The 27,955-nt window shown below is 36.4% G+C and overlaps 1 protein-coding gene and 1 long non-coding RNA gene across 5 annotated transcripts in view; one reads left to right on the plus strand and one right to left on the minus strand.

Moving 5' to 3' along the window:
* LOC110059314 (nuclear pore complex protein Nup133-like) overlaps positions 1 to 27,955 on the plus strand; it is a 93,835-nt gene that overhangs the window by 576 nt on the left and 65,304 nt on the right. Inside the window, exons 1-12 of one of the 4 annotated variants that reach the window (XM_089292095.1) lie at positions 1,148 to 1,262; positions 5,018 to 5,083; positions 5,799 to 5,902; positions 10,240 to 10,476; positions 12,189 to 12,248; positions 12,647 to 12,757; positions 14,098 to 14,144; positions 14,936 to 15,014; positions 17,083 to 17,142; positions 17,918 to 17,976; positions 23,766 to 23,836; positions 25,903 to 25,982. In XM_089292095.1, coding sequence (XP_089148221.1) covers positions 5,077 to 5,083; positions 5,799 to 5,902; positions 10,240 to 10,476; positions 12,189 to 12,248; positions 12,647 to 12,757; positions 14,098 to 14,144; positions 14,936 to 15,014; positions 17,083 to 17,142; positions 17,918 to 17,976; positions 23,766 to 23,836; positions 25,903 to 25,982 — 915 coding nt within the window. In that variant the 5' untranslated portion in view covers positions 1,148 to 1,262; positions 5,018 to 5,076. Of the gene's footprint in view, positions 1 to 1,143; positions 1,263 to 1,832; positions 2,520 to 5,017; positions 5,084 to 5,798; positions 5,903 to 10,239; positions 10,477 to 12,188; positions 12,249 to 12,646; positions 12,758 to 14,097; positions 14,145 to 14,935; positions 15,015 to 17,082; positions 17,143 to 17,917; positions 17,977 to 23,765; positions 23,837 to 25,902; positions 25,983 to 27,955 lie in introns of those variants that run through there. The other 3 variants (XM_089292092.1, XM_089292093.1, XM_089292094.1) reach the window with 3 other exon arrangements.
* LOC149110957 (uncharacterized) lies at positions 19,861 to 25,929 on the minus strand. Its single transcript, XR_016208009.1, has 2 exons — positions 25,819 to 25,929; positions 19,861 to 22,898 (listed from the first exon to the last, which is right to left on the minus strand). It is a non-coding gene; the product is annotated as an uncharacterized LOC149110957 (long non-coding RNA).

Here is a 27,955-nt window from a genome sequence, read left to right on the forward strand (position 1 = left end):
TTTTCTCGCTTGTGATTGGTTTATTTATATATCAGAATTTAATGACTACTTCAAACCCAACCCTGGCTTTAGCGATTCAAGTGGAACAAGTGATTCAAGTGGAGAACAGTCTGGTGCTGGAAGAAAGAAACCCACTTGGAAATATCCGTGTGCAGTTTGCGCTAAACCTGTCTGCTACAACCAAAAGGGATTTTTTTTGTGATCGATGTTCTAAATGGCATTATATAAAGTGCATTAATATGAGTAACACTACTTATGTGAGTTCCTCTGATGATGAGTGACACTGTAGGAACTGCTGTTTTCTCTTTAGTTTCTCTGATTGCTTTTTCAAGCACACTGCTGACATTGTGGAAGCTAAAGACGTAGATCCTCATCTATTGTTTTCATCCAATTCTAGAGGTTACTTGCAGAACAATTTTCCCAAGGTTTTATTGTTGAATGCAAGGAGTATACATAATAAGGTCCATGACCCTTAAGCTCTACTATTTATTGATTTCATTTTAAATTACTTGTAATGGTTGTGAATAGCCAACTGGTCTGCCTCCTGCCGGTTGGGATTTTAAAGCCTGTTACATTTAGTTGATGTATTTGTTTCTTTCATGTAAAGTGGCATGCCTGTGAACTAGCTAGGTGTAGCTTAGCGCATTGACCACTATAAACAACAACATTTTGAACATTTGAACATTTGAACACAGTTTACATCCTCAAGAGTACAATGTGTATCAGAAGGACAGATGCGATCAATGTGGTGGTTTTAACACAACACACATATACAGACATATTTTAGGTGTTCACAGTTTTGTAAATAGGACAGTAAGGAAATTTGTGTGTAGTTGAACGGCCATAATCAGAACTGAGTGTCTTCATATTATGTTAATTATTATTTGAGTGTCTGTATATTATGGAGGAAGAGATTGTAAAAATTATGGCTTCCCTGAGACCAAATGAACTGTCTATGAACAGGATCACATGCAACTTGCACCAGCACTCTGTGACGGGAAGGGCAACCTTTGCCATATATAAAATTTAATGTAAATGTAAAAACTGCGAATATATGGGTGTCCATGGACTTCATGTTATGGAAGGTCACAAGACATTTTTATTTGTATGGTTTGTTGACAGTATTTTATTTTCTGATTGCAGAAGTCAGCAAAGAGCTCCGTTAACTTCTCATTTGTTAGAAGAGACTGATAAACATCGTGTGGAAACCTTTGGTCATCCTTTACCAGTTCAGATTAGTGAGAAGCTTACCAACAAAGAGGGTAAGTCTCAGGGGTTTTGATGTTGTTTTATTGTTACCATATCTATTTTGGTTTTGGCTAAATTTGTTTGTTCCTCAGTTTCTAGACCCAGAGCGCTAAAAAAAAATTGTCTGCGTTTTGCCAGATTCAAAATTTCAGTGAAAAGTGACAGAACATTTGTAAAATAGGTTTGAAAAAATATGGAGTGATTGTACAAAAATCTCTCTTGGAGAAACATATTCTGAAACAAAAAATTTGCAGACACGTTTATGTTTTTATATGCCAAACTAGGTACTGTCTAAATTTGAGGGCAAATGAACAAATTCCCTTTGACTGGTAACTTTGAAAAGGTGATTTGAATGTTCACATTTAGAGGTCATAAAAAATTCAACAATTCATTTTATTTCAAAATTCTTAGTATAGTCTGATAGCCCACTCTATAAGTTTTAATTTGATGTAGGGGTTTAGTTTTAAACCAGACCTGCTACATCACTTGGACTCAAGATAAAGGTATGTATATATATATGTCTGGATTTATGAAAACGGTGTTAAAGGCTGAATCAAGTGTTTTTTGATTTAAACTATTTGGTTTTTCATTTTTTTTTTTTTCTGCTTTCGCTATGACAGCAACTTGTAAATCTTACCTAGCATGAAATGTAGAGACTCCCTGCCGCATGTTTCATTTATTTAGGTATTTTTTTTCATCATTTATCGACCACCCCCCCCCCCCCCCCCCTCCCACCCCCTTTTCAATTTGCGTGAATTTTAGCCCAGGCTACACTTGTCTGAATTCAGTCCGTGCAGTGACTCTGACAAGGAGCGACCAATTAGCGTTCTGTATTTGCTGTCTAAAGGAAGTCTGCCCGAGGACATCATTAAGTCCAATGAAGGCCCAAGTCTAACGATTTGCTAGTAAGCGTCGTCCATTATTGTACGTGAGGTGGGCCTGAGGAGATGTGTAAACTGTACGGGTCACATTTAGTCCCATAACAGAAGGCCGTTTGCCCTGTGGCGATAATGTTGTGCTTGCTTTAGACAGCAAAACTCTTTAGCCACATCAATTTAGGGCTTAGACGTGCAATGGACTAAACATTTCTAGCTGCTGTTGGCGTCATTTGCTTTGAACTTTGATGTAGCTTAAGACTTAGAAAAAAAATCTGTTGAAATCTGGATGTACCATTCCGCGCTCGACAAAATTGAAGTACATCCAGGACATTGCTATTTGCCAGCAAAACATGGCCACGAGGAGAGAGAAGAACATGAGTTCAAGCGCTGATCGTGAGTAGAATTTCCTTGTTTTATCAATTTTAGGCGTTCTCAGCTTAGCTAAGTATCAGAACTGTCTGTGATTCGCTAGCGCGGAAGAAATTTATTTGCGTGGCTTCTCGGCGATAATTGACGTAACGACAACATGTTGATTGTTCGCTTACTGCTAACTATGGCCTAGTTTGTTTGAATTTCAATCGATTCTCGATGTAGGAAGCTCTTGTTCAGTCCATTTAGGACGATGCAGGCCTTTAGAAAGCAATAGATTGGCTCTCTGCCGTGGTTTTAATATCTGTACGTTCGTGTTGATTTAGACTCCAATTTCATGTTAAAAGCACTCTTAATTAAATTGTACAATTCATGATTCAACGAAAAGACGGTGAATTTAGTCTTCTTGGCCTCAAAAGGCATACAGGAGAGTTATTTGCTGCTATTTGAGCTACGATAAGCCTCGTGGAAAGCTAGCTCTGGGAGAGAATTGTAGCAAGATTATCAGTGACAAGTCAAATTCTATGGCTATGTTTTTGCAAATCCGGTCAGATATTGAGATGAAATATCATGTAACGGCTACTTTTTGGCTGAAATATAGAGGTAAATAACCGATTCCACTGCTTACCATGCTCTTGTTAGCGTGACTGGCTAATTTAACCCACAGTAAAGACATAGTGAGGTCATTTAGGTGAAATCGCAGAGGTTAAGCCTGTCTAAATTAGTGCCGCGGCGAACCAAATGATCAATGTAAGCTCTAATTTAGCTTTGTTTGGCTCGTTCGATTCATTTGCAGCGACTTCAAAGGCTTGTATAGGCATGGTATGGACTCTGTTAAGAGTACACGAGGTAGATAGCACTCTCGGTATGACATGGCCATATTTATGTACATTTTCTAACCGATTTTCCAAAAACATGCCCGCTATTTTGGTGCAAAGTCTTTAACACGGTTTTCATAAATTCAGACATATATATATACATATACATATACATATACATATACATATACATATACATATACATATACATATACATATACATATACATATACATATACATATACATATACATATACATATACATATACATATACATATACATATACATATACATATACATATACATATACATATACATATACATATACATATACATATACATATACATATACATATACATATACATATACATATACATATACATATACATATACATATACATATACATATATACATATCCCATTCAACAAAAGCTGTCTTGTTCGTCAAAAAATGTTATTTATTTAGCCACTTGTGCCAAATGCAATCTGGAATATGTAGGCTCCACCTCGACTGAATTTAAAGTAAGATTTCGTAACCACAAGTCGAACATGCTGAAGAACAAAAGAACTTGCGAATTGGCCATCCACTTTAATAACTCTGAACATGAAATTTCTCAAATCAATTTCATCATCATTGAACAAATTAGGTCTTTTGAAAATTCCTTACATCTTGAACAATTATTACTCACTAGGGAAGCTTATTGGACCGCGCAATTATTTACCCTTAATCCTCGTGGTCTTAACAAATGGCGGGAATTTAGATCAAGACACCGCATTAATTACTACAATTGAGTAGTTGTGATTTGCCACTTTTCCAATATGACGCATTTTAATTTTATTCTGTTTTTGTTATTTGTTTATTTCTAAGTTCAAGAGCTCTTTTCAAGGATTCTGTTATGTTTGTTGTCGGCTTTTCATTCAGGGGCTTTGGAAGGGAAATTATTACTGTAGTTTAATGGCCCTTTCCTGGGATCCTGTTATGATTTTTACCTAATTACATTCATTCAGAGGCCTTCAATGGGGAGCTTGTTACTTCAGAGTAAACACTACTAATTAAGTTAGATTTTTTCTCTCTAGTTTGTGTCACTCATTTGTATTCACCTTATTTGTATTCACATGTCACCCATAGTTCTGTATTTGTCTTTGATTATCTAATCCTTTTTCACCTTGTAATTTAGACCTTTGTTGTATTACGTAATCTCAATCATAATATTTCTGCTCTGTATATAAGTCAGTGTTTCTGTAAATCACAACCATTGTAAATAGTTTTTTTAGTTTTTAACTTTTAACCTGAAGAAGGCCGAACAGCCGAAACGTAGTACATTAAACTCGTCCAGAACAGTCAAGAGTTGGTCTCTTCGCCACATCGTACACTAAACTACGTATACATATACATATACATATACATATACATATACATATATATGGATCTCTCCTCATGTCATAGGTCAGTTTCCTAATGTTCCCCCATTACTGTCATAAGCACTCAAATAGGCCATTTTCAAGTTGCCTTTTGCCTCCGTGTGATTACAGTTTCATGATATTTCTTTGAGACGTGCATCTATTAACGTGTACATATCACACATGCTATTTTTAGAACTGCTGCACACCGCAAATGATCAACACTTATAGTAGTGCTCACATCTAGCTACATCCCAACTTACGATCTTAGATCATTGTTCATTGCGAGTTCAACTTACAGGTTGTCATCTGTCATTCAAATCTATTGAACCATTCGAACGCCACCAAAGTTGACCAAACATGCAAAGTAAGCACGTAAGCGCACTGCTCTAATCTTTGATCACTACTACACTGCCAAGGTATTGTTAACATATACTTCGTACTTTAATATAATATCTAAGTGTTTAAAAATGCTTACCATAGATATTAAATATTTTTGTAAAAAACTCCAACAATCACAGCCTATTTAAAAAGAAGATGCCTTGCTTTTACTCATTTAATAAACTCAGTTAAACAAGAAACAGAGTCCTTCTCAATAGTCATTTAAACAATTGGCTGAGTGAAATAGTCCTGAATAGGCCCTTTGCATGATCCAATCACATGGTATAAAATCACACATACTGGGACGCAAGTTACACAGTGGGACTTCCAAAACAAAGGCAGCTCAAGGTGGACTGCTATGAGTTGCTTTGTTTTGGAAGTCGCACTGTGCAACTTGTGTCCCAGCATGTGTGATTTTGTACCATGTGACCGGATCGTGCAAAGGGCCTATTGAGCTGGCTGTGTCTAACAGTTGTATTTGTTTCAGACTTAAAAACTTAGCTTTAAAAGCTTAGCTTTAAAACTCAACTTTAGAGAGTCTTTGCAGTAGCATTAAGAGCAAAATAGACAACTCTTGATTTTTGTGACTACTATAATCAACATCCAGTAGTACAATCACTGAGCTGAAGCATCACACTGCACTGTTTGTAACAAGAGTTGACTGTTTTGTAATAGTGTTGTGTTTTGAACGCTCTTTACAGCTCTCCAGCACACAAGCGTTAAGATTGACGAATCAGGCTGGGCATGGCTTGTTACTGGAAGAATGCTCTTCATTTGGCGCTTTATGTCAGCAGCTGGAACAAAGGTTTGTGAAAAGATGAATTAAAGAAAAGCTAGTACATACCTCTTACTAAACAAGTTCGAGGGCCGTACTGTAAGTTACGGACCAAGTTTTTCCCCATCAATTTATGGCCCAAGTGCGAAACATGCGGGCCATAAATCGTAGGGAAAACAAGGATCTGTAACTTACAGTACGGACCAAGAAGACGAGGTTAGTAAGATATTTATTATATCTCTACTGTGTGTCTGATGGGCTCGGGAATGATTTCATGTGGAACGGCTTCGAATTTATGACACACAAAAGCAAAACGACTCAAGTTGCTGGTAGTTTTTAATAAACAAGTTTAGAAGTAAAAGACAGTTTTAAACTTTTACTTGCTAAAAAAGTTAAGAACACTTGGCGATAAATCACAGAACATTTTGGCAACAAAAACAGCTTTAAATTTTAGCGGCTCGTTCAGGAGAATACAGCCCGCTAAATTGACCAATCACAGCGGGTGTACTAACTGAAAGATATAATAAAATTCATTATTTTTATATTCCTGCTGAAGATCAAGGAGCTATTTTAAACTTTGCAGTGCTATCATCGTGTACTTAATAATTATCTCATTCAAATCTCAAACAAAAGGCATGCAAAATGTCGTCTAATTTCTTTTAATTAGTTAATATCTCAACATATAGTTGTTGGAGAATAATCTACTATATCTCATTTACAAAGAATAAAAATTACTTTTAGAAAATATAAAAGTTTACCTTCATAGAAGCTAGTAGCATTTTTAAACAAAATTTAAATGAACTAAGTTTAGCAAAAAAAGGGGAGAAAATGTTGGAAAAGCAAAAAAAAAAAAACCCCGGCCTGTATCTCCACTCTCCTGGTCGAATTTGATGACGAGAAAAATCATTTTCCTCAATCAATGAGCAAACACATCCTGAACAAAGAGCAGAAATCCATCAAAACTGGAATTTACTAAGATTTTAACAGAGGAAATGTGAACATGTGAACATAAACAGAGAAATAACATTTTGTTACCATGGCGACCACCAACAGATCGCTAACTCAGATTAACATGTTCTTATTAAAAATCTATTGTCTTGACAAAACAAAGCTTTTTTCCAAAGTTTCTGAGCTTTACGCTCCCAAAAACGATTCAATACACGTAATTGAATAATTAATCAAGATTCTAAGCATAAAAAGGCCCCAGCCTGGGCTACCTTGTGTCACTTGTTTAGTGTGAAGAAATCCACTGGCAAACCAAACAACTGTAATGCGAGCGTAACACTAGATCAATTAGATAAGATTCATTTTCACTCCTGTTAATCTTTCAACTAAAATTTGATCTGCCTCGATCTGGCCAGATTCGACCCTTATTGTCAATTAATTTTTGTAATTTATACAAGCCTGTTTGCCTACTTTCAGAAAGTGTGCATTATATGATAGTTTTTAATCTGGTCATTGTGATCCATAGATTTTTTTTTGTTATGGTACTGTTACAATTAATAGGTTTTTGGGACCTCAGTATTTACAACAATTTTTCAAAAGGGTAAATCCTAAAACAGATTGTCACACAGTTTAGAATACAATACAATACAATTTCTTCCATTTCAGGACCTTTTACATGGCTCTGTATTTAAGACAATTGTAAGCTTAAAAGTTGTTTGTTGCTTTATGTTATGGATTGAAATGATACTCATATCATGGGAATCAGAAACCAGTCAGCGAAAATAAGTTTCAGGTAATCTGCATATTGCTTCAAAGTTTTAGACTATGCTCTCATGCCAGCCTAGAGGCTACTCTCATGCTAAAAATAAAATGTAAAGTAAACACAATGCAAGCATTACACTTCCAGTAGCATTACGAATGCAATTTGATCTGGGGTGATCTGACCCATTGTGGTATGTATACTGGGAGATATTGATCATAGACCTAACAATTAATTTTTGTGAGTTGTACCTCTTTGCTTAATCACAGTAAATGCTCCTTAGAGGTTAGTTTTTATCCACTCATTGTCATCTTTAGATTTCTCTGTGAGACTGAAACCTGTCACTTCAATGATTTTAGTTTGTTATTTTTTGTCAAATTTGGTTTCAACGCCAGTGAGTTGCATGAACAGAGGGTTCGGACACTAAAAAAATAAAATGCTTAAGGTTACTGTAGACCTTCAGGGGTGCCTTCCGGAAAATGCTTTCTTTACGTGCTGCTTTAAAGAAAACCATGGCAAACTATATGTCAATGTAAAGCTAATAAACTGTAGAATCCGAAAATAACAATATATTTTGTTATTTTTGTTTTGATAGGCACACGCAAGCCTAAAAACGCAAAAGTGACCATACTTGCTAAACTGAATTACCAGCCTTTGTGTTACCGCGGACATCCAAACTGACTGGACATTATCAATCAGGAGATGATGGGCTAACAAAGGGTGTGAGGCTTTTTCGATATTTCTATTGGTTGCTTAGAAAATCTCTTTCAAAGTTGGACAATAGAAAAATTTTCTGACTGCTGTTACTCAATGGGACATCACAGGAAAAATATTTTGATTTTCACAAAAGCCTCACACCCTTTGGTACGCTAATATCTGACGAACATTTTGGCCAAGTTTCATGGAAATCCGATAAATCTACATACCCTATTAATTCATTTGAAGAGAGGTAATTCACGCAAAAATAAACCTTAAGTTTTCGGCCTCGAAAGAAATTCACAGTTTTCGCCCCCTCTCTGAAGCGGTTGTTTACGTGGCCAAGCCGCCAACCAATGAAATGCAGCTTTGAACTCCCCAGCGGGCTACAATAACGCTTCCTAGGAATGAATGTGCAATGTTTACATTTACAGTATATCTTTATATCTTTCATTGTCTGCCGTGAAACATTCAGCATCTAAATGGAATCAGCAGATAAATGGTAAAGAAGGAAAAGGGAAAAAAAGGAATGCTAGCGGAATAGCCTTGAACAGGCCTACTCAGTGAGCCAAGTCGAGTGTGGATTTTTACACATTTATGAAAAAAACTAAACATGCCATTCATCGGCCTGTTTATTTTAGTAGAACATGGAAAAACACTCTATAAAGCTGGGGAAAGGAGCGTTTGGAGAAGCTGCCTTGTCAGATGTCAGCAATTAAATTCGTTGGTAATTCCACGGCAATCAACTTTTGTGCCAGAAGAAGCTAGAGCAGGGCATCAATGAACATGCGCTTGTGATTTGCGCTTGCATTTAGATGTGGAAATGCGAACTGCCTAGTCTATCACTTACGAGATGAAAACAATCAACAAAAGCAAAGATTTCTCTGCAAGAAACTGCAAGACGTAAACAAAAGAAGCGAAATACGACTCTGTGGATGAGATCAGTTGACGCGAAAATTGTTACTGCTGAACTCAAAGGTTGCAACATTTTAATTGGCTTATCACAGTTTGCGGTTCATTGACTTGTTTTAAGAATTTACGTTTTTGTGGATAACGCGTTCGTGTTTTAAGTTTTTGAAATAATTTTTTTTGGAAAATTCAGATAAAGTTAAGTCTTGAATTTGGTGTAAAAAAAATAATTTTGGACAAAATAGGCCCTTGAAGGTCTACAGTAACCTTAAAACAGCCTGTCACAAATAGCTGCAAATACTTGAGACTCCAAGGTCTACCTCCCAGTTCTCGTAAAAAGAAAATAAAAAATAGTGTCTTGAATCTGTACAGCATGGTTGAAACTTGTTTTCCAAAATCAATAGCAGCAAACATGGTCAATTTATCATCAGTCTTATACCTGTCTTTCATAACCAAAATTGATTAACCCGTAAGTTGCCTGAACCATATCTATCTACCTATCTCTGTTCTTCACAAGAATCTTACATCAGGAACACAAAGAATGGTTATGCAGGAATGTCTTGCACAGGAATATACCAAACTCACAAGTGAACATAACCTCATGTCCACGTAACCAAAGTCAAATTGGGAGCTAACCACAAAATTACTTTCTTATTTACTTTAAATACTGTTAGGATTGTTGTCAGGTCTTAAAAGACATATTCAGGATCTTTGCAAATTGCTCTTTCGAAACAAAAGCCAGCCATTGTGACTTGAAATGGTAAGATTTCAAAAAGTTGTCGTGTGGGTCACATCAAGGTATGCCATGCAAAACTAGCTGTGTGAGTTCAGACGACTGGGATGAGATAATTATATAATTATTAAGGCATTTTGGAAAAAATACAGGCTTGTTCATCAAACACAATGTCAAGGTGGTGCACAAGACTGCCTGTGTTGTTGATAATTTAGTGATTAATAGTTAACTGTTATTAGAACTCTCCATGGTGTTACATTATTTTTCTCACATTTTTATACATTTTAATTTCTTTGCCAATAATCTGCAGATTTTCTTTGTTAGGGGACATTATGCAAGGAGCTGATGTTGCCAGCTTCTGAGTTATACCATACAGCTGATCTTGTTTGTGTTATGAGCCCTGGTGATGATGAGAGCAGTGATATGTCTGGTGTGTCAGTTATGACAGTGTCTCCAGAAGGAGTGGTACGATACTGGCCTAGTCTTATTCATGGGAGCAGCACAATTGACATGAACACAGATTTAATAGGATCACAGTGTCATTCATTAACAGCTTTTCAGGTATAATTCATGTACAACAATGTTACACAAACCATTTCAAAATGTAATTCAAAGTGAAATGTGAGTTGGAGTCTATGTTGATAGCACTCCTGGCTCTGCATTGACCCTTATATTTTTATATCCGAGTCATCCTTAGAAGTTCTCTTTGTTGTGAGTTAGACTAATTGGACAAACAGACCATACTGTCGTAAAAGAATTTTTGTATGTGTAAAAGCTGTAACATGCCTACTGTAATTAGATTCACCAGAACTGGTATATTGTCTACCAGTTACATGTATATTGATAAGCCACATAACCTTTAATAATGTACTGTTTTTACATGTGAGCATGAAGCATTTTGAAAGCTGCGTTTTAGAAGTTGATACTTGTGAATGACAATATTTATAGTCTAATTTCAGTGTATTCCAATGCTAAATGATTATAGCAGTTGACCTCAAATTACTGTTAGTCTGTAAGAGAAAATTTAAACAGGTTTCTGTAACTATTAACCATGAGGTTAAATTTCAAGATATCTAGGGCTAATTAGAGTGTGAAAACAGCAACTAGTATGTTATTAGGACCAAGAGGGCACTTAAATGGTGAACCTTCTCAATATCTTTTGAAATGAGGGACTTTCTAGCAGCAGTGATAACCTCCAGGAGAGTTTTCCTGTTAGGTGTACTGTTTACATGTATGGAGCCATTGCATTGAAACAACTTAGAAATCATGTGTGATTTGCCCACAAAATGAACTTGTTAAAATGCATGGTTACCAGTGATCTTAATTAATGGAACAATTTCAAGGATGCATGTTGTTTTATATTGTGTTTCCCAGTGATTATTTTATACTGAAGAAGAACATGGTTTCAAAGACAATTCATAGGGAAAAACAACAAGTATAAATGAACATGTATTCTTTCTGTGGTATTCAACATTCATTCCATGATTAGGAGAGAACGGAAATTAAAAAGTAATAATAATAAATTAAAATGTCATGGTTGCCAGACTGGTGACCAAACGTGAAAAGTTCACTATTGAATCAAAGCCAGTCGCAAACTGGTGACCCCAACGGTTGCAACATCACGCTCTTCATGAGCAAGGGTTTCATGCTCAAAAAGTGTTAAAAAAGTTTAGTCTCGCAAAATATGCTTCTTCCATTTTTGGCAAAATAAGTGACCACCAAAATTAGTACCAATTAGGTGAAGTATGCACCATCTGAGATTGCCTGTCTGACTAAATGTAGTTGTACTTTTTGATGGGTGCTTTATAGGTTGGTTAAAACAAACTCTTTTCTAGAAAAAAATGTTAAGACCAAATACCTTTAGTTTATAAATGTGAATGTCAACTGTGTCTCTGTCTTAATCAGAATCAAGTAGCTCCATCTGTGTGGAAGATTCACGATGAATTAGTGACCCTATAAAGCTCAAATACTTTGCATAAGCTGTGCAGTGTTGTTGTTGGGGTGCAGTGCTGATTGAAGGGTAGTGTTATTAGTATGTTTGCTCCTGTAAGAGGCACTTATTCAGGGGCAGCAGTTTAAACAAGTGAAGCTTCTTCAGGTTGATACATTAATGGGTTACACTTACTTTTGCCTTTCATCCAGAAACACGGAGAAAAAAACAGGAATTTAGCATGCATGTTAAGGAAATAATGTGCTCTGATTCCCCTGCAAATGGCTCTCACTTCAAGTGATGTAAATTGTCCACTAAAATAGCACAAAATATATTTTTTTAGCCATTTGGATGTATCTTGATGACAACCACCAATGAGCTTTTGCTGCTGACTGGTTCACAGGTTAGGAGATTTCTTACCTTTTAGATGTAGAACTCTGAAGCCACATTCATACAAAAATTTCAGTATATGAAAGACTGACAATAACATGGTAAAATTATGATGACAAAACACGGGACTTGCCTCAGGCCTGGTTTATAACGGAAAAGTCACTCTCTGCCTTTTCTAAGTCATATGCATACAGGGTTTGTTTTGTTGTTGTGTCTATAGTCTTCAGTGCACTGTCACTTATTTTTATATGTACATGTATTCTATACAAAAGGAATCTTTTCACCATGTTTTTTTTATTTCACTCTTGCACATCATAGCAAATTAGGGTACTTTTGCCCTTGTATATCAATATTATCTGGCTAATTTAAATTGTCAACTAGCTTTTGGTTACCTTCTCTTCTTTGCTTTAGAAGGCCATCAGGTGTCAGAACCTTAATGCATCAAACAGTGTTTTTACAGAGCTTGGTCGACGTGTGACATCTTTCATATTTGGTTCTCAACAAGCGAGTCAGGAAGCTACTGTAAGTTAATTATCAGATGGCTTTTGTGTAGAACATTAATGAAACAAGGAATTAATTTCATGTACATTTTTTAAGAAAACCTGCACTGTCAAATGTATAATCAGGAGTTTTGCTATTACTTTTGTTTTATACTGTACAATTCTGAAAGTAATTATAGTCCCTCCAAAGAAACTCTTCCCTTGATAAGAATAAGAAAGTTCTACAAACTGTGTGAAAAAAATTGTGAATGAGGCATAATGAACTTGTATTCTGCAATCTTTTATGAACTATTTTAGATGAGTTTCTTAAATTTGTGGGATCATGTGTACTTAAGGCATCTGTTGGCCAAGTATCAGTCGATACTATTGGCTGATATGTCGACCAACACTCGGGTGACATATCGACTGATACTCGGCCAATATGTCGACCAATACTCAGCCACCATATCAACTGATATTGACCAACACGCATGTCGGCCAGCACTCAGCCGATACTTCACTGACACTCGGCCGACACTTGGCTGATACTTCACCTACACTTGGCCAACCTACGCTTAGTTGGTCGGCTCTTGTTACTGACTCCTTTCTTCTCCAGTCAAATATTAAATAATCTTCTCTAGCCCTTTGAGAGGGTCTTTCGGCAGGCCTCGTCCATTTTTGATTTTTCTTACTAGCAACATTCATCTATCTCAAAGACTTTTTTCCAGCTATGCTTCTTGAGACCTTAAGTTGCATTAGATATGTATTCGAAATGACAACAGTTTGAGCTGTATCCTCACTCTATCAGCATACGAGCATAGATGATAGAGATTCTTAGGCCTATTCCAAATGTCGTGCTACTGCCATGCCAAACTAAATTCAAGAATAAATTCTACTTAAGCAAGGCAATAGCACAACATTTGAAACCACTCAGTTCGGCAGGCTGAATTAAGTTCAGCATGACTACTTAGCTAGGCAGGCCTTGCTGTGCTGCATGGCAGTAGCACAACTTGGCTTCAAACAACATGCTTCTGCCGTGCTGAACTGAATTCATAACCTGCTGCATCAGCTGCTGTCGCTCTCTAGCATTTAAAATAATCTTCAGCAAAGCAAAGCACATTTTTTTCAATCTTTGGCGCGACTGAATTAAATTCAATGTTTGAAACCACTGCAGTTTTTTTTGTCATCTGCCACTCCCAGGCCAAATTCATTTGACTTTCACACAGTAGTAGTAGGATGTTTGGACTTGGTCTTAGTTCGTGATGCTTGTACTGTGCACAGTGTATTACTGAAGGGTATGAATTCATTTGTATGTTCAAGGGTTAACTATTAGTAAATTGTAAATTACTTTAAGTATCACGTAATTAAATTTGATTCATGCAGAATTGGCAGCGAGTCCTTGCCAGTGACATCATGGCTGATAAGTCAAGGTAATGTTAAATGCGTGTAGCTATGTTACTGCATGTATAAAGTCTTTTACTCCTGATTGTTTCTTCATGTACTCTTGCAAACATAAGTTTGTTAGAGCACATGCAGTTTTCAAGGGAAAAGAAAAACTATATGAGAAAAACTGACCAAACCACACCATTATTTTCTTTCCCCCCCTCCCCCCAAGCTAGAATGGGTAAAGAAAGGATAGTTTCTTGTGGAGTACTACTTGGAAATCAGAGCTATAAATCAAAACTGCTTTTGATGCAAGCTTGTTGGTAAACATGCATCAAAGGATCTGATTACAAGACTTTCAAGCAAATTTGTCCTTTATGGAAAAATATTCTAAGAAGGCTGAAACTGTAAATTAAGATCAATGGAAGTAGGGATGGCCAGTATTTAGAAGTAAAAAACTCTCAATTTTCTTTTGCAGGTATTCTTAAGGGTCATTTTTTTCCATTTTGAGCTCAATTGGTTGTTATCATTAAATTTTTGAGCTAAAAATATGGCCTCTCTATCTTCATAGTGGGCTACTTCCATGGACATTTGAAAGTTCTTCAGAGATAACAAAAGAAACTCACTTAACCCCCCCTCCCCCCTCCCCCCCAAAAAAAAACCTTAAAAAAAGAAATGCAATTGTCCCAATCCTGTTTTGGTTGTTTGGAGTATAGAAGAGAAATGAATAATAAGTAATATTCAGTACTGCAGTCTGTGTAACCTGGAATAATAATAATAATGTTCTAAGTACATGTATGTGTCAAGGACTTAAGAGTACTAAAATTATATTTGACAGGGAACTGTTTGTACTGAGTGGAAATCAGCTGTTCATATGGCAGGTTTTTCGAACGGGACCAGGCAGTGTTCATGAAAAGGTATATGTAGTCAACGTGCAAAGAAAGCTGTGTCTGATTACCCAGGGCTAATGGATTTTGCAGTCAGGATAGAGGATTTTGTCCCTGTAGGAAATTCAAATCACAGTTTACTTTTAGAGATGAAATTTAGGGGGTCTAGTATTCACTTTAGGGCTTTAGGGATCCAACCAAATTTCCTTAGCCACAGTGTTAGAAAATTATTAGCACTCCCCCATTTGCCAAATGCAAGTGTGAAAAGGGTTGTGCAAGTACAAATCAATCACTTCACCATTTGGTGAGTGAGATTTTCATTTTTGGGAAATTAAGCTTAAAAATAAATTGATAACTCTCCTTTTTATTTTCCACTTTGGCAAGAATATCTCAAAGCAAAAAGTGGCAGTGTCTTTTTTTCCATATTTGTTCTTTCGAAATACCCAACTAATTTGCCAGTAAAACATAACTTAAGCCATGGCCAAATGATTGCAAAATTTCAATGCAACATATTGCAACATTGTTGGGGGCAACAGGTTGTGCTCATTTGGCCATCCTTTTGCCATGTGCTGTGACATGTTGGGTGTTGTTGGCTCAAATTTGACCATCTTCAAACTTGAGCCAAAAACACCCAACATGTTGCAACAGGGTGGCCAAACGTGCATAGCATGCTACACTCCAACAATGTTGCGTTGAAATGCTGAGATCATCTGGCCGGAGCTTTAGTGTTAAGTGGACAAAATGAATTACAACTTCCTTAGCTGCCGTGAGAATTAATGTAACGGTTACACATGTATGAAGTGATACTGCTGGTTTCTAGTTGAGCCGGCAGTAATTAGTGTGTGAGAATTGAAGAAATCATGGGAGAGACCAGGATGTTTGCTTGCTAAGAAATGAATCTCACATGGAGATTCACCCTAGAAACTGTTTTGAAGAATAACAAAAGTGCCTCAGTTGTAGTTATTTTTGGGTGTAAGGTCTTTTGGTGTAATTTTTTAATGAAGGAAAAAACATCAGTCTTCCACGTGGGGATGAGTTGTTTACTCCAATGTCTCGATTCTAGGGATATGTGCAAATTCAGTAGTACCACTGTCCATTTAGCTCTTTTTCAGTTAAAACTGAGGAAATGTGGAAATATTTCTAAGGAGGGCCAATAGTTGATGAAATTAATAAGGATAAAACTGTAAAATTGGTCTGCGATCCTAAGAGGCATCTTGTAAATGGACCAGAACAAGAAAGCTCGACACAAAATGCTAAGCTGGGCGTCTGTGATCAGGAGCTGTAGGAAAAAACGCATGGTTTGCGAATCACCGCGGAGAATTTTGGGGGGGAAGGGAGGAATCTTTCTGGGTGTGTCAAATGTTACTGGGTGTGTGGATTTTGAGAGTCACTTGCCCGAATGGTGAGTGCTGTCAAAATTTCCAACATTGCACAGCCTGCAGGTTGTACAAGTTGTAATTACTTATTTAGCCTTGCTAAGCCCTCAGCTTGAATTTTCTTGACTGTAGCTCTATAAATAACTGTACAAAGTTCCCTTTGAACATGAGATACTGTAGAAATGTATACATGTATTTGGTGTCGCAAATCCATAAGGGATTGCCTGTCAATCAAAGAATTCATTTGTCATTGTTATGAGGAAATTTTTTTTCTTAATTGCTGTATATAATGATTCTTTCATTTGTTTTGCTGCAAGCATTGTCAGTAACTGGGTGCCTCAAATGTGCTGCTTTTAGCATGGTTGCTTTGCCAAGCCTGCTGTTGAATCCACTGTTTCTATATTTAATTTGATATTGTTTGCTTTGAAGTTTGTTTGGTTATAAGACATACATCCATTATTTGTCCGAGGTGCTTTGCAAAATTATCCCTAAAACCACAATTTTACTCTAAGAAAACTAGCAAAATACCTAAAAAACTAGAATTTATATTATGTTCAGCAGGTTAGTAATGACTACTAACAGTAATCCAAAATTTCAAAATCATGTAGGATTTGGTAAAATTTTGAAATCTTACATTATTTTCCTTTCATTGCACCAAAAAAAGAGATGAGTACTTTCACAAATGTAACTCTTCCAAATTAATTGCTAAATTTGTTTTGCAGCTTGTCTTCCAGCTAAGATTGGATAATTTGTTCATTTCAGCTGCTGTTAACACACCACAGGTAAGTGTTGTTGGCTGTGCTCTGGAGTCTCTGGAGTCTCTCTGTAGCTTAGATAAAGTCCCTGCTTTTTGTTTGGGAGGTGATATTTCCATTGCCATTGGGAAGTCCCATGTTTCTCTCTCCCACTCCTGTGATCTGATGAACATCACATCTTTCCTATAATCAAGATGGTGTCATAAATTTGATTGCCTGTGAATGTCAAAGTTTATATCAGGAAAATAAGGAGATTTGTGTAAGAAGTGATTAGAGAACACAACAGACATAAAGCTTGTTCATGTCCAAAACTTCATGGTTTTGAAGTACCCCAATAAGGCTGGGCGCCTTCCCAATAAGGCTGGGTAATATTAGGCTGGGGGCCTTTCCAACAAGGTTGGGCAAAATTAGGTGCAACCCTCACTAGTAAACCTAGGCTAAAGAGGCTATTCACATAAGATGTCAAGCGAGCAACATCCACGGTGGTAGTGAAATAAAAACTCTTGAAGCAGGGATGATTACAATCGATAAGCACATATAACAGCAGATTGGTAGCATAACAGACATATCTAGGGGAATATCATCCAATCAGAATAATCATGAAGGCATAAACTGGCAGCAAACCAACATGCTGCATACATAACAACAGATAAACAATTTACCTCAACCCGTGATGAAGTCCACTAGTATTGCAGTTAAAACATAGCAGTCATCACTTCAAGATGACTCCATCATGAGATAAACAAAAAATGTTTATCTTTCTTTCAAGCCCACATTTTTTCATGACAATTCTTTTTTTTAGCTCGAGGCACAGTCAGCTGATGACATCATGGTATGGTGTCTAGACATGGCTCAGTTAAGGTGTGGTTCCACAATTTACAAAATTATTGTATGTTGTATGGTCATATGAGAGCATGGAAAGTGACATAAGGAAGCCTTTAAAGTGCTTTTAATTCCCACAAAATTGTTGGATTTTGTTTGTTGAGTTTTTTGAGCAAATGTTTTGATGCGTCTACATTTTCATACCATTAACAAGCTGTGCTCTAGGAAAAATTCTAGGGAGCCCTTTGGGCACCCAACATTCTAGACCAGGGTGTCCAGAGGTCAAGCTTGTTGGCCTGAATGAAATTGAAAAAAAACAAAACAAAACAAAACTTAATTAAGTGATTAACTGTTTAAAATTATTTAATAACATTATTAATTCATATATAATAACCAATTGACCCTCAAATAAAAATTTATTGCATTGTTTCTAGGGAATTTATCCTATTTACAGATGCCAAACATGAAAGGGTTTCATGTAATTTTTACTAACATTGTTGTCAAAAGTCCACAAAGAAAGACAAAATTTACATGTTTTTTAGTTAAAATTGTTGATATATGGAGAAAAATTAAGTCCTCTTTCCCTACATGCCTCTGATAATTTAGTTCACATTCTCCTTCAACTAGGGACTTTTCATTCACATTATTCAAACCTCAAGAACTAAGAAGACTTTTTGTTGACACTACACAAAGTGCTGTCTGCATCACTGCAGGCCAGTGTTAAAAGTAGGCATCAAAGACGAACTAAGCCATTTTTTTTTTTACTTCACAGATGGATTTAAACATTCTGAATTAAGCCATTTTGCATTGTAAACATCAATACAACACAAGATATCAAAAAGGGAAAGACAAATTATTGTGAGACTGTTTTTCATCTCTAAGTTAAAGCTCAGCCGGCCAGGCAACTTGGTTTGTTTTTCTTGTCTTCCGAAGATGGAAGCTGGTCACCTAAATAATAATAATAACAACAACAACAACAATAATAATAATAATAATAATAATAATAATAATAATAATAATAATAATAATAATAATAATATAATAAATATAATAAACTAATATTTTAAGGGGAGGCCTCCAATCCCCTAGAGGTGGTCTTCAAGAGGGTCCTCTAAAAAATTAAAGTCTAGAATATTCATTAAATGTTTAAAATACAAAAGTAATAAAAGCTAAAAATGTGATACTAAAACTCAGGTTTAAAACTAGAACTAGGATTAAACATCTACTGCTAACTAAGGTTAAAAATGGTTAAGTAAAAACTGTTTCAGTTTGTATTTAAAAAATCCTCTTTGGTATAAGTTTTTTCAGCTCACTTGGCAGTGAGACCCAATCGGTTATTGCTTTATAATACGTTTTGTTTCTGCACCATTCCGTTCTTGGCTTGCTAGTTTTGGGCATGCAACCATTTCGGGCATTGTAACGGTGTTGTTGCCTCATGGTAGTTCTGAACACATCAAAATTTTTCAGTGATCTCTCCTTTCATTGCGTCGTGCACAAGACAACACCGATGACCAAGACACCTTGCATACAATGGGACCCACCCCAACGATGTTGGGACCTCAGCTGATGTTACTTTTCCCTTTACAATCTTGTTTGCAATGCGACTTTGAAATTGTTGCAATTGTTTCATCTGTGTTGTTAGACCAGGTAGATCTCCCCAAACGATTTTCTGCATAATCTAGGTGTGGTAGGACAAGGCCATTAAAGTATGCTGTGAGACTTTTCTTGTCAAACATATGATAGATTCGGTTGAACACTGAGAGGCGATGTCCCAGTTTTTGTTAAAGCCTGTTGACTTGAATCTTCCATTTCCATTTCTCATCCAGTACTACTCCTAGGTACTTAAAAGATGAAACACAATTCACTTGCTCTTTATTACTTGGGCGTATCCCAAAGGGAGCCCAAGTTTAAAGTTACGCTTCATTTTTGTTTGCGTTCAGTCACAAATCGCCGTCTGGTCTCTAAGGCGCATGCATCACCTGTGCATGCGTACAGCACGTGGAATTCACAGAAGTTGTCGTCATGAAAAGTCAGCATGGATTCCGTGATTTCTGGGGCGATGAAATGATATACATACGAACACACTGTTCAAGGTAGACCAACACTAAAGGACATTAAGCGTTTTCGGAATGGGTCGGTCTGCAAGCCTTATGAGAGATCAATTTACGAGCGAACATTTTGAGTGAATTTATCAAGAATCATGTTATATCAAAGGAGCCATCAGCCAGGGCTGTCAACTCTTCAACTTGATAAAAAGCATCTTCATAAGCGTCATCGTATGATCGTGAACCAAGTAGAATCCCAGCACGAACTCAAGAATGTCTGAGCAACAAGAGCAGAAAGGTTAGAAAATTTGTTTACGAATGTATCTGTCCGAGTACACCTAAGTAAAACGCGCCGGGAAACTTCGTTAAGTATAATAAAGATAAAATCTCGAACTAAACGATATTTTCTCGTTATTTTCTGATAACAGAGCTATGTGTCTTTACAAGAGTGAAACCCATTGAGCAAATTATTGCACATTTAAGCTGAAAGAAACTAATGTACATGTACGTTGACCCCAGCAAAACAATTCTTGGCTTGCACTGTCACGCAATCCTGACGCAATAAAAAATTTACTCGACAGCCATTTAGTGTATTAATCAAGAAATTGTGATGTTACAGGAGATTAATAAAGATGACACTTTGCTAATTTTTAATTCTGTGCGTTTTCCCAAGCTCAGATATTCGTTGAAATATTTCGCACAAATTTACAGAGACGAGCACCTCCGCAGTACGCGAACATTGCGGCTGGAAAATAGTGTAAACATCTGGAGCCTACTTTGGCTATCTAGGCGACTGATTATTTGCACTGAACAAACAAGCATTTACATAAGCATTTACATTCACAAGAAACATAGATCAGAATTTATTGGTAATTATTTGTTCAATAAACATTGTTCTTCATTCAAAAAGCTTGAAGTACTCCTTAAACATACTGACAAACAGAAATTCCCACGAAACACCAATTTCAATCAAAGTTCCCTTTTTTCCAAAAAACAATACCATTTGCAAGGAGGGATGAAGCTAACAAATGATCTCCCTGCAAAACTTTGCTATAGTTTCCCTTTTAACCCCCAAAAAGTAATAAAACATTGTGTGGTTCCAGAATATGTCCATATTCCCCCACAGAATGCATTGGAAATTCCTGAGGGTGGCAGTGGTCTCAAAGGCCAAAAACTTTAAGGAAACGTATGACACTTAATTTCTAGAGTGGGGGGATTAGAAAAAATCCCTTCCGTGTGGGAGATATGAATAATTTAAGAAACTACACATTTTCCAAAATCTCCGCAAAAGAAAAGTTACTTCTTCTCTAAAAAAACTCTCCCAAATCATACTATAACCAGAAGAATGCGAAGCAAAGGACACTATCCCAAAGGATTTACATCTAATTCGTAACTGGTGTTTTGATAATTGTCTTCTGCTCAACCTTGAAAAGACAAAGCTCATGATCTTTGGCAGCCGCCCGATGATCCATAGGCTATCTGATTTTAAGCTTTCGCTGCTCAGAAAGGAACTCTTGCCGTCAGAGTCCATTAAAGATCTTGGTGTAACATTCGACCCCACTCTGTCATTTGACAACCACATTTTAGCGACAGTTTCATCCTGTATGAGTAAATTAGCCCAGATTAATTGAGCAAAGCACGCATTTAACTCCAGCCTATTAGTGACTATCATCAATGCGCTCGTTTTCAGTAAGTTGTACTATTGCTCTACTGTATGGTCCAGTACCACTGCTTATAATGTGCAAAAACTTCAACTCGTTCAGAGCTTCTCTGCTCAGATAATTAGTGGTACATATAAATTTGAGCATATAACTCCATCACTCAAGAATTTGAGGTGGCTTCCCGTAAAAAAGCAGCTTTACCTTCGAGACGTTGTTTTCGCTTTTAAGTGCATGACGGGCTGCGCCCCGACCCATCTGACATCACAATTTGTCAAAAGGCAACAAATATCAAGCAGAACCACAAGAAACTCACAACAACTGAATATTTCCCTGTGCAAAACCACTGCTGGTCAGAGATCTTTTTATTACAGAATAGTAAAACTATGGAACTCTTTAGACAAAGACTTAAAACTATGTGAGAGTTATGCAAATTTTAAGAAAACTCTGAAGACAAAACCTCTCAGCGAGTTCTTAAATTAAATTTTTCTTATTTCTTTCATTTTTTTCTTTCTACTTTTTTTTTTTTACACCAAGTGTACTTCATACATAATATATAACTAGTGTACTTTGTACTTATTTCACCTCATGTATTATATTGTTCACTGAAAAACCTTTTAAGGATTGTACAATAAAATTTTATCTTATCTTATCTTTATCTAATGCTATCATTCAAAACAATATCTGAAACAAGCTGGGTTGAAAAGTGTTAACCCATAGAACAAACATGACATTTTAGTATCTGAGTTCATTTCAATAAGCAATACTTTATCTATTTTTTAAAATCCTGTTGGCCACATAGATGGACTCAAATGCAATCATATAGGTTGAAAGTTAGCATTTTACTGCCAAAACCTTCATTGCTTTACTTAAAAAAAAACGCTGACCACAGACCAGGCCTAAAAAAATGGACAGTGGGCAATATACAACACAACTAAGACTTTACCATGTCAATTTCCTGGCGTTTACAGCTCGATATGCCAGGAAACACGCCCAAGTTTACGCAGATATGCGTCTTGTTAGTAGAAAACTTAAAGTTATTAAATGACGACAACATTGTTTCACCAACATTGCATCAATTTAGTCTTCTTTACATTTACTGTTAATTTGTTGCTGATGTACCAGTTGGAGATTTGGTTGAAGTCATGTCGAAGTAGTCTGAGGCGACTGGGCACCGCTGGAGCACAGCCTTGATTAAGTTCTGAAAGTACACACTGTAAAGTAATTGAGAGCAGTACTTGTATTTCCAGCGTTAGACCTGTTCAAGAAAGCAGTGAAAAAATATCTTAAAAATTGTTATACTGTAAACTGCCACTTATAAGTCATAAGGTAGATATATTTAAATGACGGCATCAAACGCACTTGCAATCTTTGATTACTACTAGTCAAATTTGATAAAAATGTACACCGTATGAATAAAAATCAAAATGTAAATTCTCTTTGCTCCCGTCATCATTACGTCAACAGCTCATGCTAGTTTTCTGTTTCTATCAAGTTTTAGAAACACAATTTTAAACCAATCACCATGCGTATTTTCTTTGGGCTGTTTTGTAACCATCTTTAAAACCTCAGTTGTTGATGAAAAATGTTGATTTTAGCAATAGACAAAGGTTGAAAGTCAGCCAGGGAAATCACAAGGTAGACATATTAAAGTGACAGTGTCAAACGCACTCATAATCTTTGACTACTACTAGTCAAATTTGATAAAAATGTACACTGTATGAATAGAAATACAGTAAAGTCTGTTTTTTTTCCTTGCTCCCAGTCATTATTTTGTTCTCAACTCCTGATAACTTGATTTTCAATTTCCTTTGAAGGTTGGAGTTATTGGAGTTTTCAATCTATCAAAAAGAAACCCGGTTTTTGTTTAAGAGATGTTCTTATTCTTCAAACTGTCAGTTTTGCACTCAGTTCTGTATAGTTTTTAAGCTTTATGGATAAATTAAATGTGCAATATTCATTTCACTTGGTGAAAGCCTAGCTTGGTTGTGAATGTTCACAACTGGTGGCATAAATGTGTAGAAATGTTTAGTACATGTTACATCTGCTGTTTTGTGTTGTTTTTTCTTCAGTTTACCTAACTGTGCATTTATTAAGACATTCAAATTTCTTTTCACTTTTATAGTTTTGGCATCCTTGTATTGGCTGCAGTGGCTTTAAGGGGGCCGCAAACCATGCAGTTGTGTTATTTTCTAGGTGAGATAATCCAAATACGCAATCAGTTGGTTGGTTAATTATGTAACATTAATGTTCACTTGTGGTATGAAATAAATACTGACCTCTTGTTATTTTTAGGGGTGGGATGATACATTTGAAAGGATATAATTTATCACAGTTACAACACCATCTGTACAATTTGGGTTGTGATAGTCAATCTGTTAGTGTCAGTTCATAAGCTGTTGGTGTAACTGCTGTCAGTTTCCTTTTGTTCCTGTCTTCAGTGAACATGATCGATTCTGAACTCAGTTTCATTTGAACACATAACTTATTAATTTTGTAGTCTTTGTGATCACAGCCACAGGGCTGTAGACAGATAAACAGTCCTGGCTTAGCTGGACTTGTACAAGGAGTATGATATTGTGCTGCACTAAATTTTTTGCAGGTTTTAAAAAGAATTCATGCAAAAGTAGATTCTTGTTGCTGCCACTTCTTTAAAACCTCTCTTTCGTTCAGAACCAAAGCCATGAAATGAGAAACAAAACATTCAGAAATAAAAGCAAGGTTTACCGGAAAGGATTGTCTGAAGGTGCTCCATTGAGAAGAGCATTCTTAAATTCTGCACAAGAGCATGATGTCAAGAGCATGATGTAACTGTGATAGAGTGACACTGATTACTAGATTACTGTTTTTTACTTGTCAGTTGCATGCACTCTAATTAAAAAATGGGAGTAAAAAATGGCAGCTAAACACAACTTCCCGAAAATCGCAAAAATTAGTACCCAGCAAGAAAAACCAGTCTGTTACAGTCGCAAAAAGTAGTTCCCGCAAAATACAAAAAATTGTCAATTTGCAAAAATTAACTCCTGCAAAAATTTAGTGCCACATGGTATTCAGTGTTACAACTGAATCTTAATTCCCATCAACCTTAATCATTTGTTACAACTTTCCAGAACATACTAGGAATGCTGTTTTGTTGAGTTTTTTTAATTAACTCACACAGTGAACATTGTCCCACTTGTTTTGCTTCCTTTTCATGCAGTTCTATGAGACACAATTTCCCTTGAGTGAGGAAAGATACAGAAAAGTGTTCAAACATTTTACACTTAGAGGAATATAAGACTAGTATGATTGAATTTAATAGGAAAGGGTTTTTTTTTAATTGTCAATTATTGCATTGGCCTTTGTTCCACTTCTGAGTTCATCACCTTTGACCAAAATTGGTATCACGTATCCTCAAGGTCTGCAGGAGGAAAAGATCTTTCCAATGATACCCAGATCAGAGTGATTGGGGTCCACTGAGCCTGAAATATGCACGAAAATGCTCAGAAATTTGAGTGAAAATTTTGAGCTAAATTACCCTGAACTATACTTGGCTACTCCAAGAATTGTCCGTCTCCATGATGCTTTCTCTAGAATTCTAGAACTGGAGGCAAGCCCATTAGAAGGTCAACCACTACAGCAAAAAGATAAGAAAAGGAAAAAAAGCAAAGCAAAAAAACAAAAAACAAAAAGCCATAAGATGTAGGTCACTTTCTCATCCAAAGCCTTAATGCTAGTGTAAAGAGAGGCATGCTGTCATGTTTCACCATGTTTCAAATGCCTTTTTGGGTAGATAGGAGCTAATTTGGCTCACATCCAGGCTGAAAATGTCCAAAATGTCCACAGAATGTGTTTTCTCCAAAACGTTCCAGGTGTCAATGGGCAATTTTACCTGTTTGCTTGAGGGCTAATGACCCAATTTTGAAATGGAATTGAAAACATTGTATCAGCAAAGTGCAGCAATGTGCTGATTGTCTTACTTTGCCACAGAACTTGGTTGTGAATAAATAAGAAGGGTACTTTGAGTACTTACAGTGTATTTAGATCTGACATGGGTTAAGCAGGAAAATCTTGAATTCATGAATATTCTGCTTATAAAAATAATCTTTACCTGTAGAGATTGGACCAGATGCTTGTCTTTTAATGTGTGGTGAAAGTGCTTGAAAATTCAAAGACAGTCAAGGTTACCTGATCATTACCTGCTTCAATGGCTGGATCAGAAATCTGACTGACATAACGTACATGTAGTAACTGATTGTGCCTGTACTCAATGGTATGTATAGGTGTCCTTGACAGAGATACAACTCAGGTTCCTACTGCTCTGGACCGTGTCAGCATCCTGCCTTACAAAGTGACGTATAATGTAAGTCAATTTTTTATCACACATCAAGACATGGCTATCCTAGATAAAAAACGATTTTGTAATTTGCCTCTATTGATACAATGTTTGTGTCAGTGTAACAGAAAGTTCTGGCCTTACAATAAAGGCTTTACTAGGTCAATGGAAGAGTTACATTTTGCATAGTGATAAGATAACCAAATAGCTGTGCTTTGCCAAGAACTGCTTCAAAGTGCCTGTGAAGTAAAGAATAATTCCTGCTTATTTGAAAGGCTTTTTAAAGTAAAGAAGAATGGCAATTTCCTTTTTTGGAATATCTTTTTTAGGTTTAGAGATATTCATGTTTTTATATTGTGCAAATGAGGAAAGTGATGACGTCATAGATGGTTCCTCTAAAACAGCACAACACTCAATCAAGAATAACTCGGTGTTCTTCAAACTTGGCACCAGAAATGTACATCACAAAAGAAACAGAGTGACACCTACTATGTTGTTGCCATGGCAACACTCTTGGCTCCAGTCTCTTTCTGTGAAAAACCAAATATCCCCATTTGCAACCTTTTAAAGTGGGACAGGGGTCTTGCTCAGAACACACATGGCTCCCATATTGTCTTAACTCTCCCCATTAGATTGGTGGGAGTGGATGATCCTTGTGATAAAATCTGGGAATTTTAGTCTTAATTAAAACAGACCCAGCAGCATAACTGTTGTCATGGCAATGGCACGACGGGTGTCATTATGTTTCTTTTGTGATGTACATATCTGGTGCCAAGTTTAAAGAACACTGCTTTAATATTTCTAGAGTTATTCTCGATTGAGTGTTGTGCTGTTTTAGAGGAACCACCTATGCTGCATCACTTTCCTTACAAAAACATAAATATCTCTAAAACAAAAACGATATTCCAAAAAGGAAAACACCAGTCTCCTTTACTTTGAAAAGCCTTTCAAATAAGCAGGAATTATTTTTTACTTCATAGGCACTTTAAGGTGGCTCCATAGGGTAATCATTTATGGCATTGCACACACAAGTGTTATGCTTTGAATGCTGTTTTTGCATTCGTTTTTACACCCAGTCCTCTCAAACTTACCACATGTAATGAGCAATGATTAAATAGTGTTGTACTATTATCTCTGTTAAAATTATGGGTTTTAGTCTTGAATTATAAATGCCCAAACAAATATTTGTGATTTTCTTGTATTTCCTGTGGTGAAATCTTCCAAAATTTTCACAGCACATCGCATCCTGCGGGATACAAATTTTAAACTCAAAGAATAAGCTTTGTACAGGCATTTTTTCTGATTTTTGCAAATTTATGTCCTTTACCGCTGTGTAAAAACTGGTTGTATAGAGTTCCCTGAAAAACAAGCCCCGACTAAAGTAAAATATTTACTACCAGTCTGCCAAATTTTACGGAATTTCACTGAGGAAAACGCGAGAAAATTCACTGCCAGTTTTGCTTTTTGTGCTCATGTTGACGTCATAAAATATCAAAAAACACTGACATGTTCCTTCGAGCACATGCAGATTACTTGCACTTTCATCCTCAGTGCGCATGCGATTGTAAAACTATAGGGAGCCACCTTAAGTACCAAATAAGGCTATGCATAAGTCATGTGACAACCATGACAGAAACAAACAGAAATAATGAATGCAAAATATATGGATGTATTCAGTGTCTATGGAAACTAACTAATGAGTGGGCTAACTTTATGTTAGCCTACAAAACAGAGCTGTATTAAACTCCATATGTACTCAAGATCTGAGTAGTCTCTCAACATAATTCATTATAACAGCTCCTTCATTGTAGAGCGCTATACTGGCTCCAGCAGTGATCAGCACCTGAATGTATTCAATATGTGTGTATCTTAACACAAAGCTTTCCATGCTATTATTTTCAAAATAAACTTAGCATTGACTTTTTTGGGGGCAAGGTGGGGGGGAGGGGGGCATGACTGCTTTTCTCTTTCCCCAATCACTGAGTTTGGGTAGGTCTGAT

This window comes from Orbicella faveolata, unplaced genomic scaffold (assembly GCF_042242905.1).
Source record: "Orbicella faveolata isolate gen_17 unplaced genomic scaffold, um_ofav_v1 contig_24, whole genome shotgun sequence".
Classification (NCBI taxonomy): Eukaryota; Metazoa; Cnidaria; class Anthozoa; order Scleractinia; family Merulinidae; genus Orbicella; species Orbicella faveolata.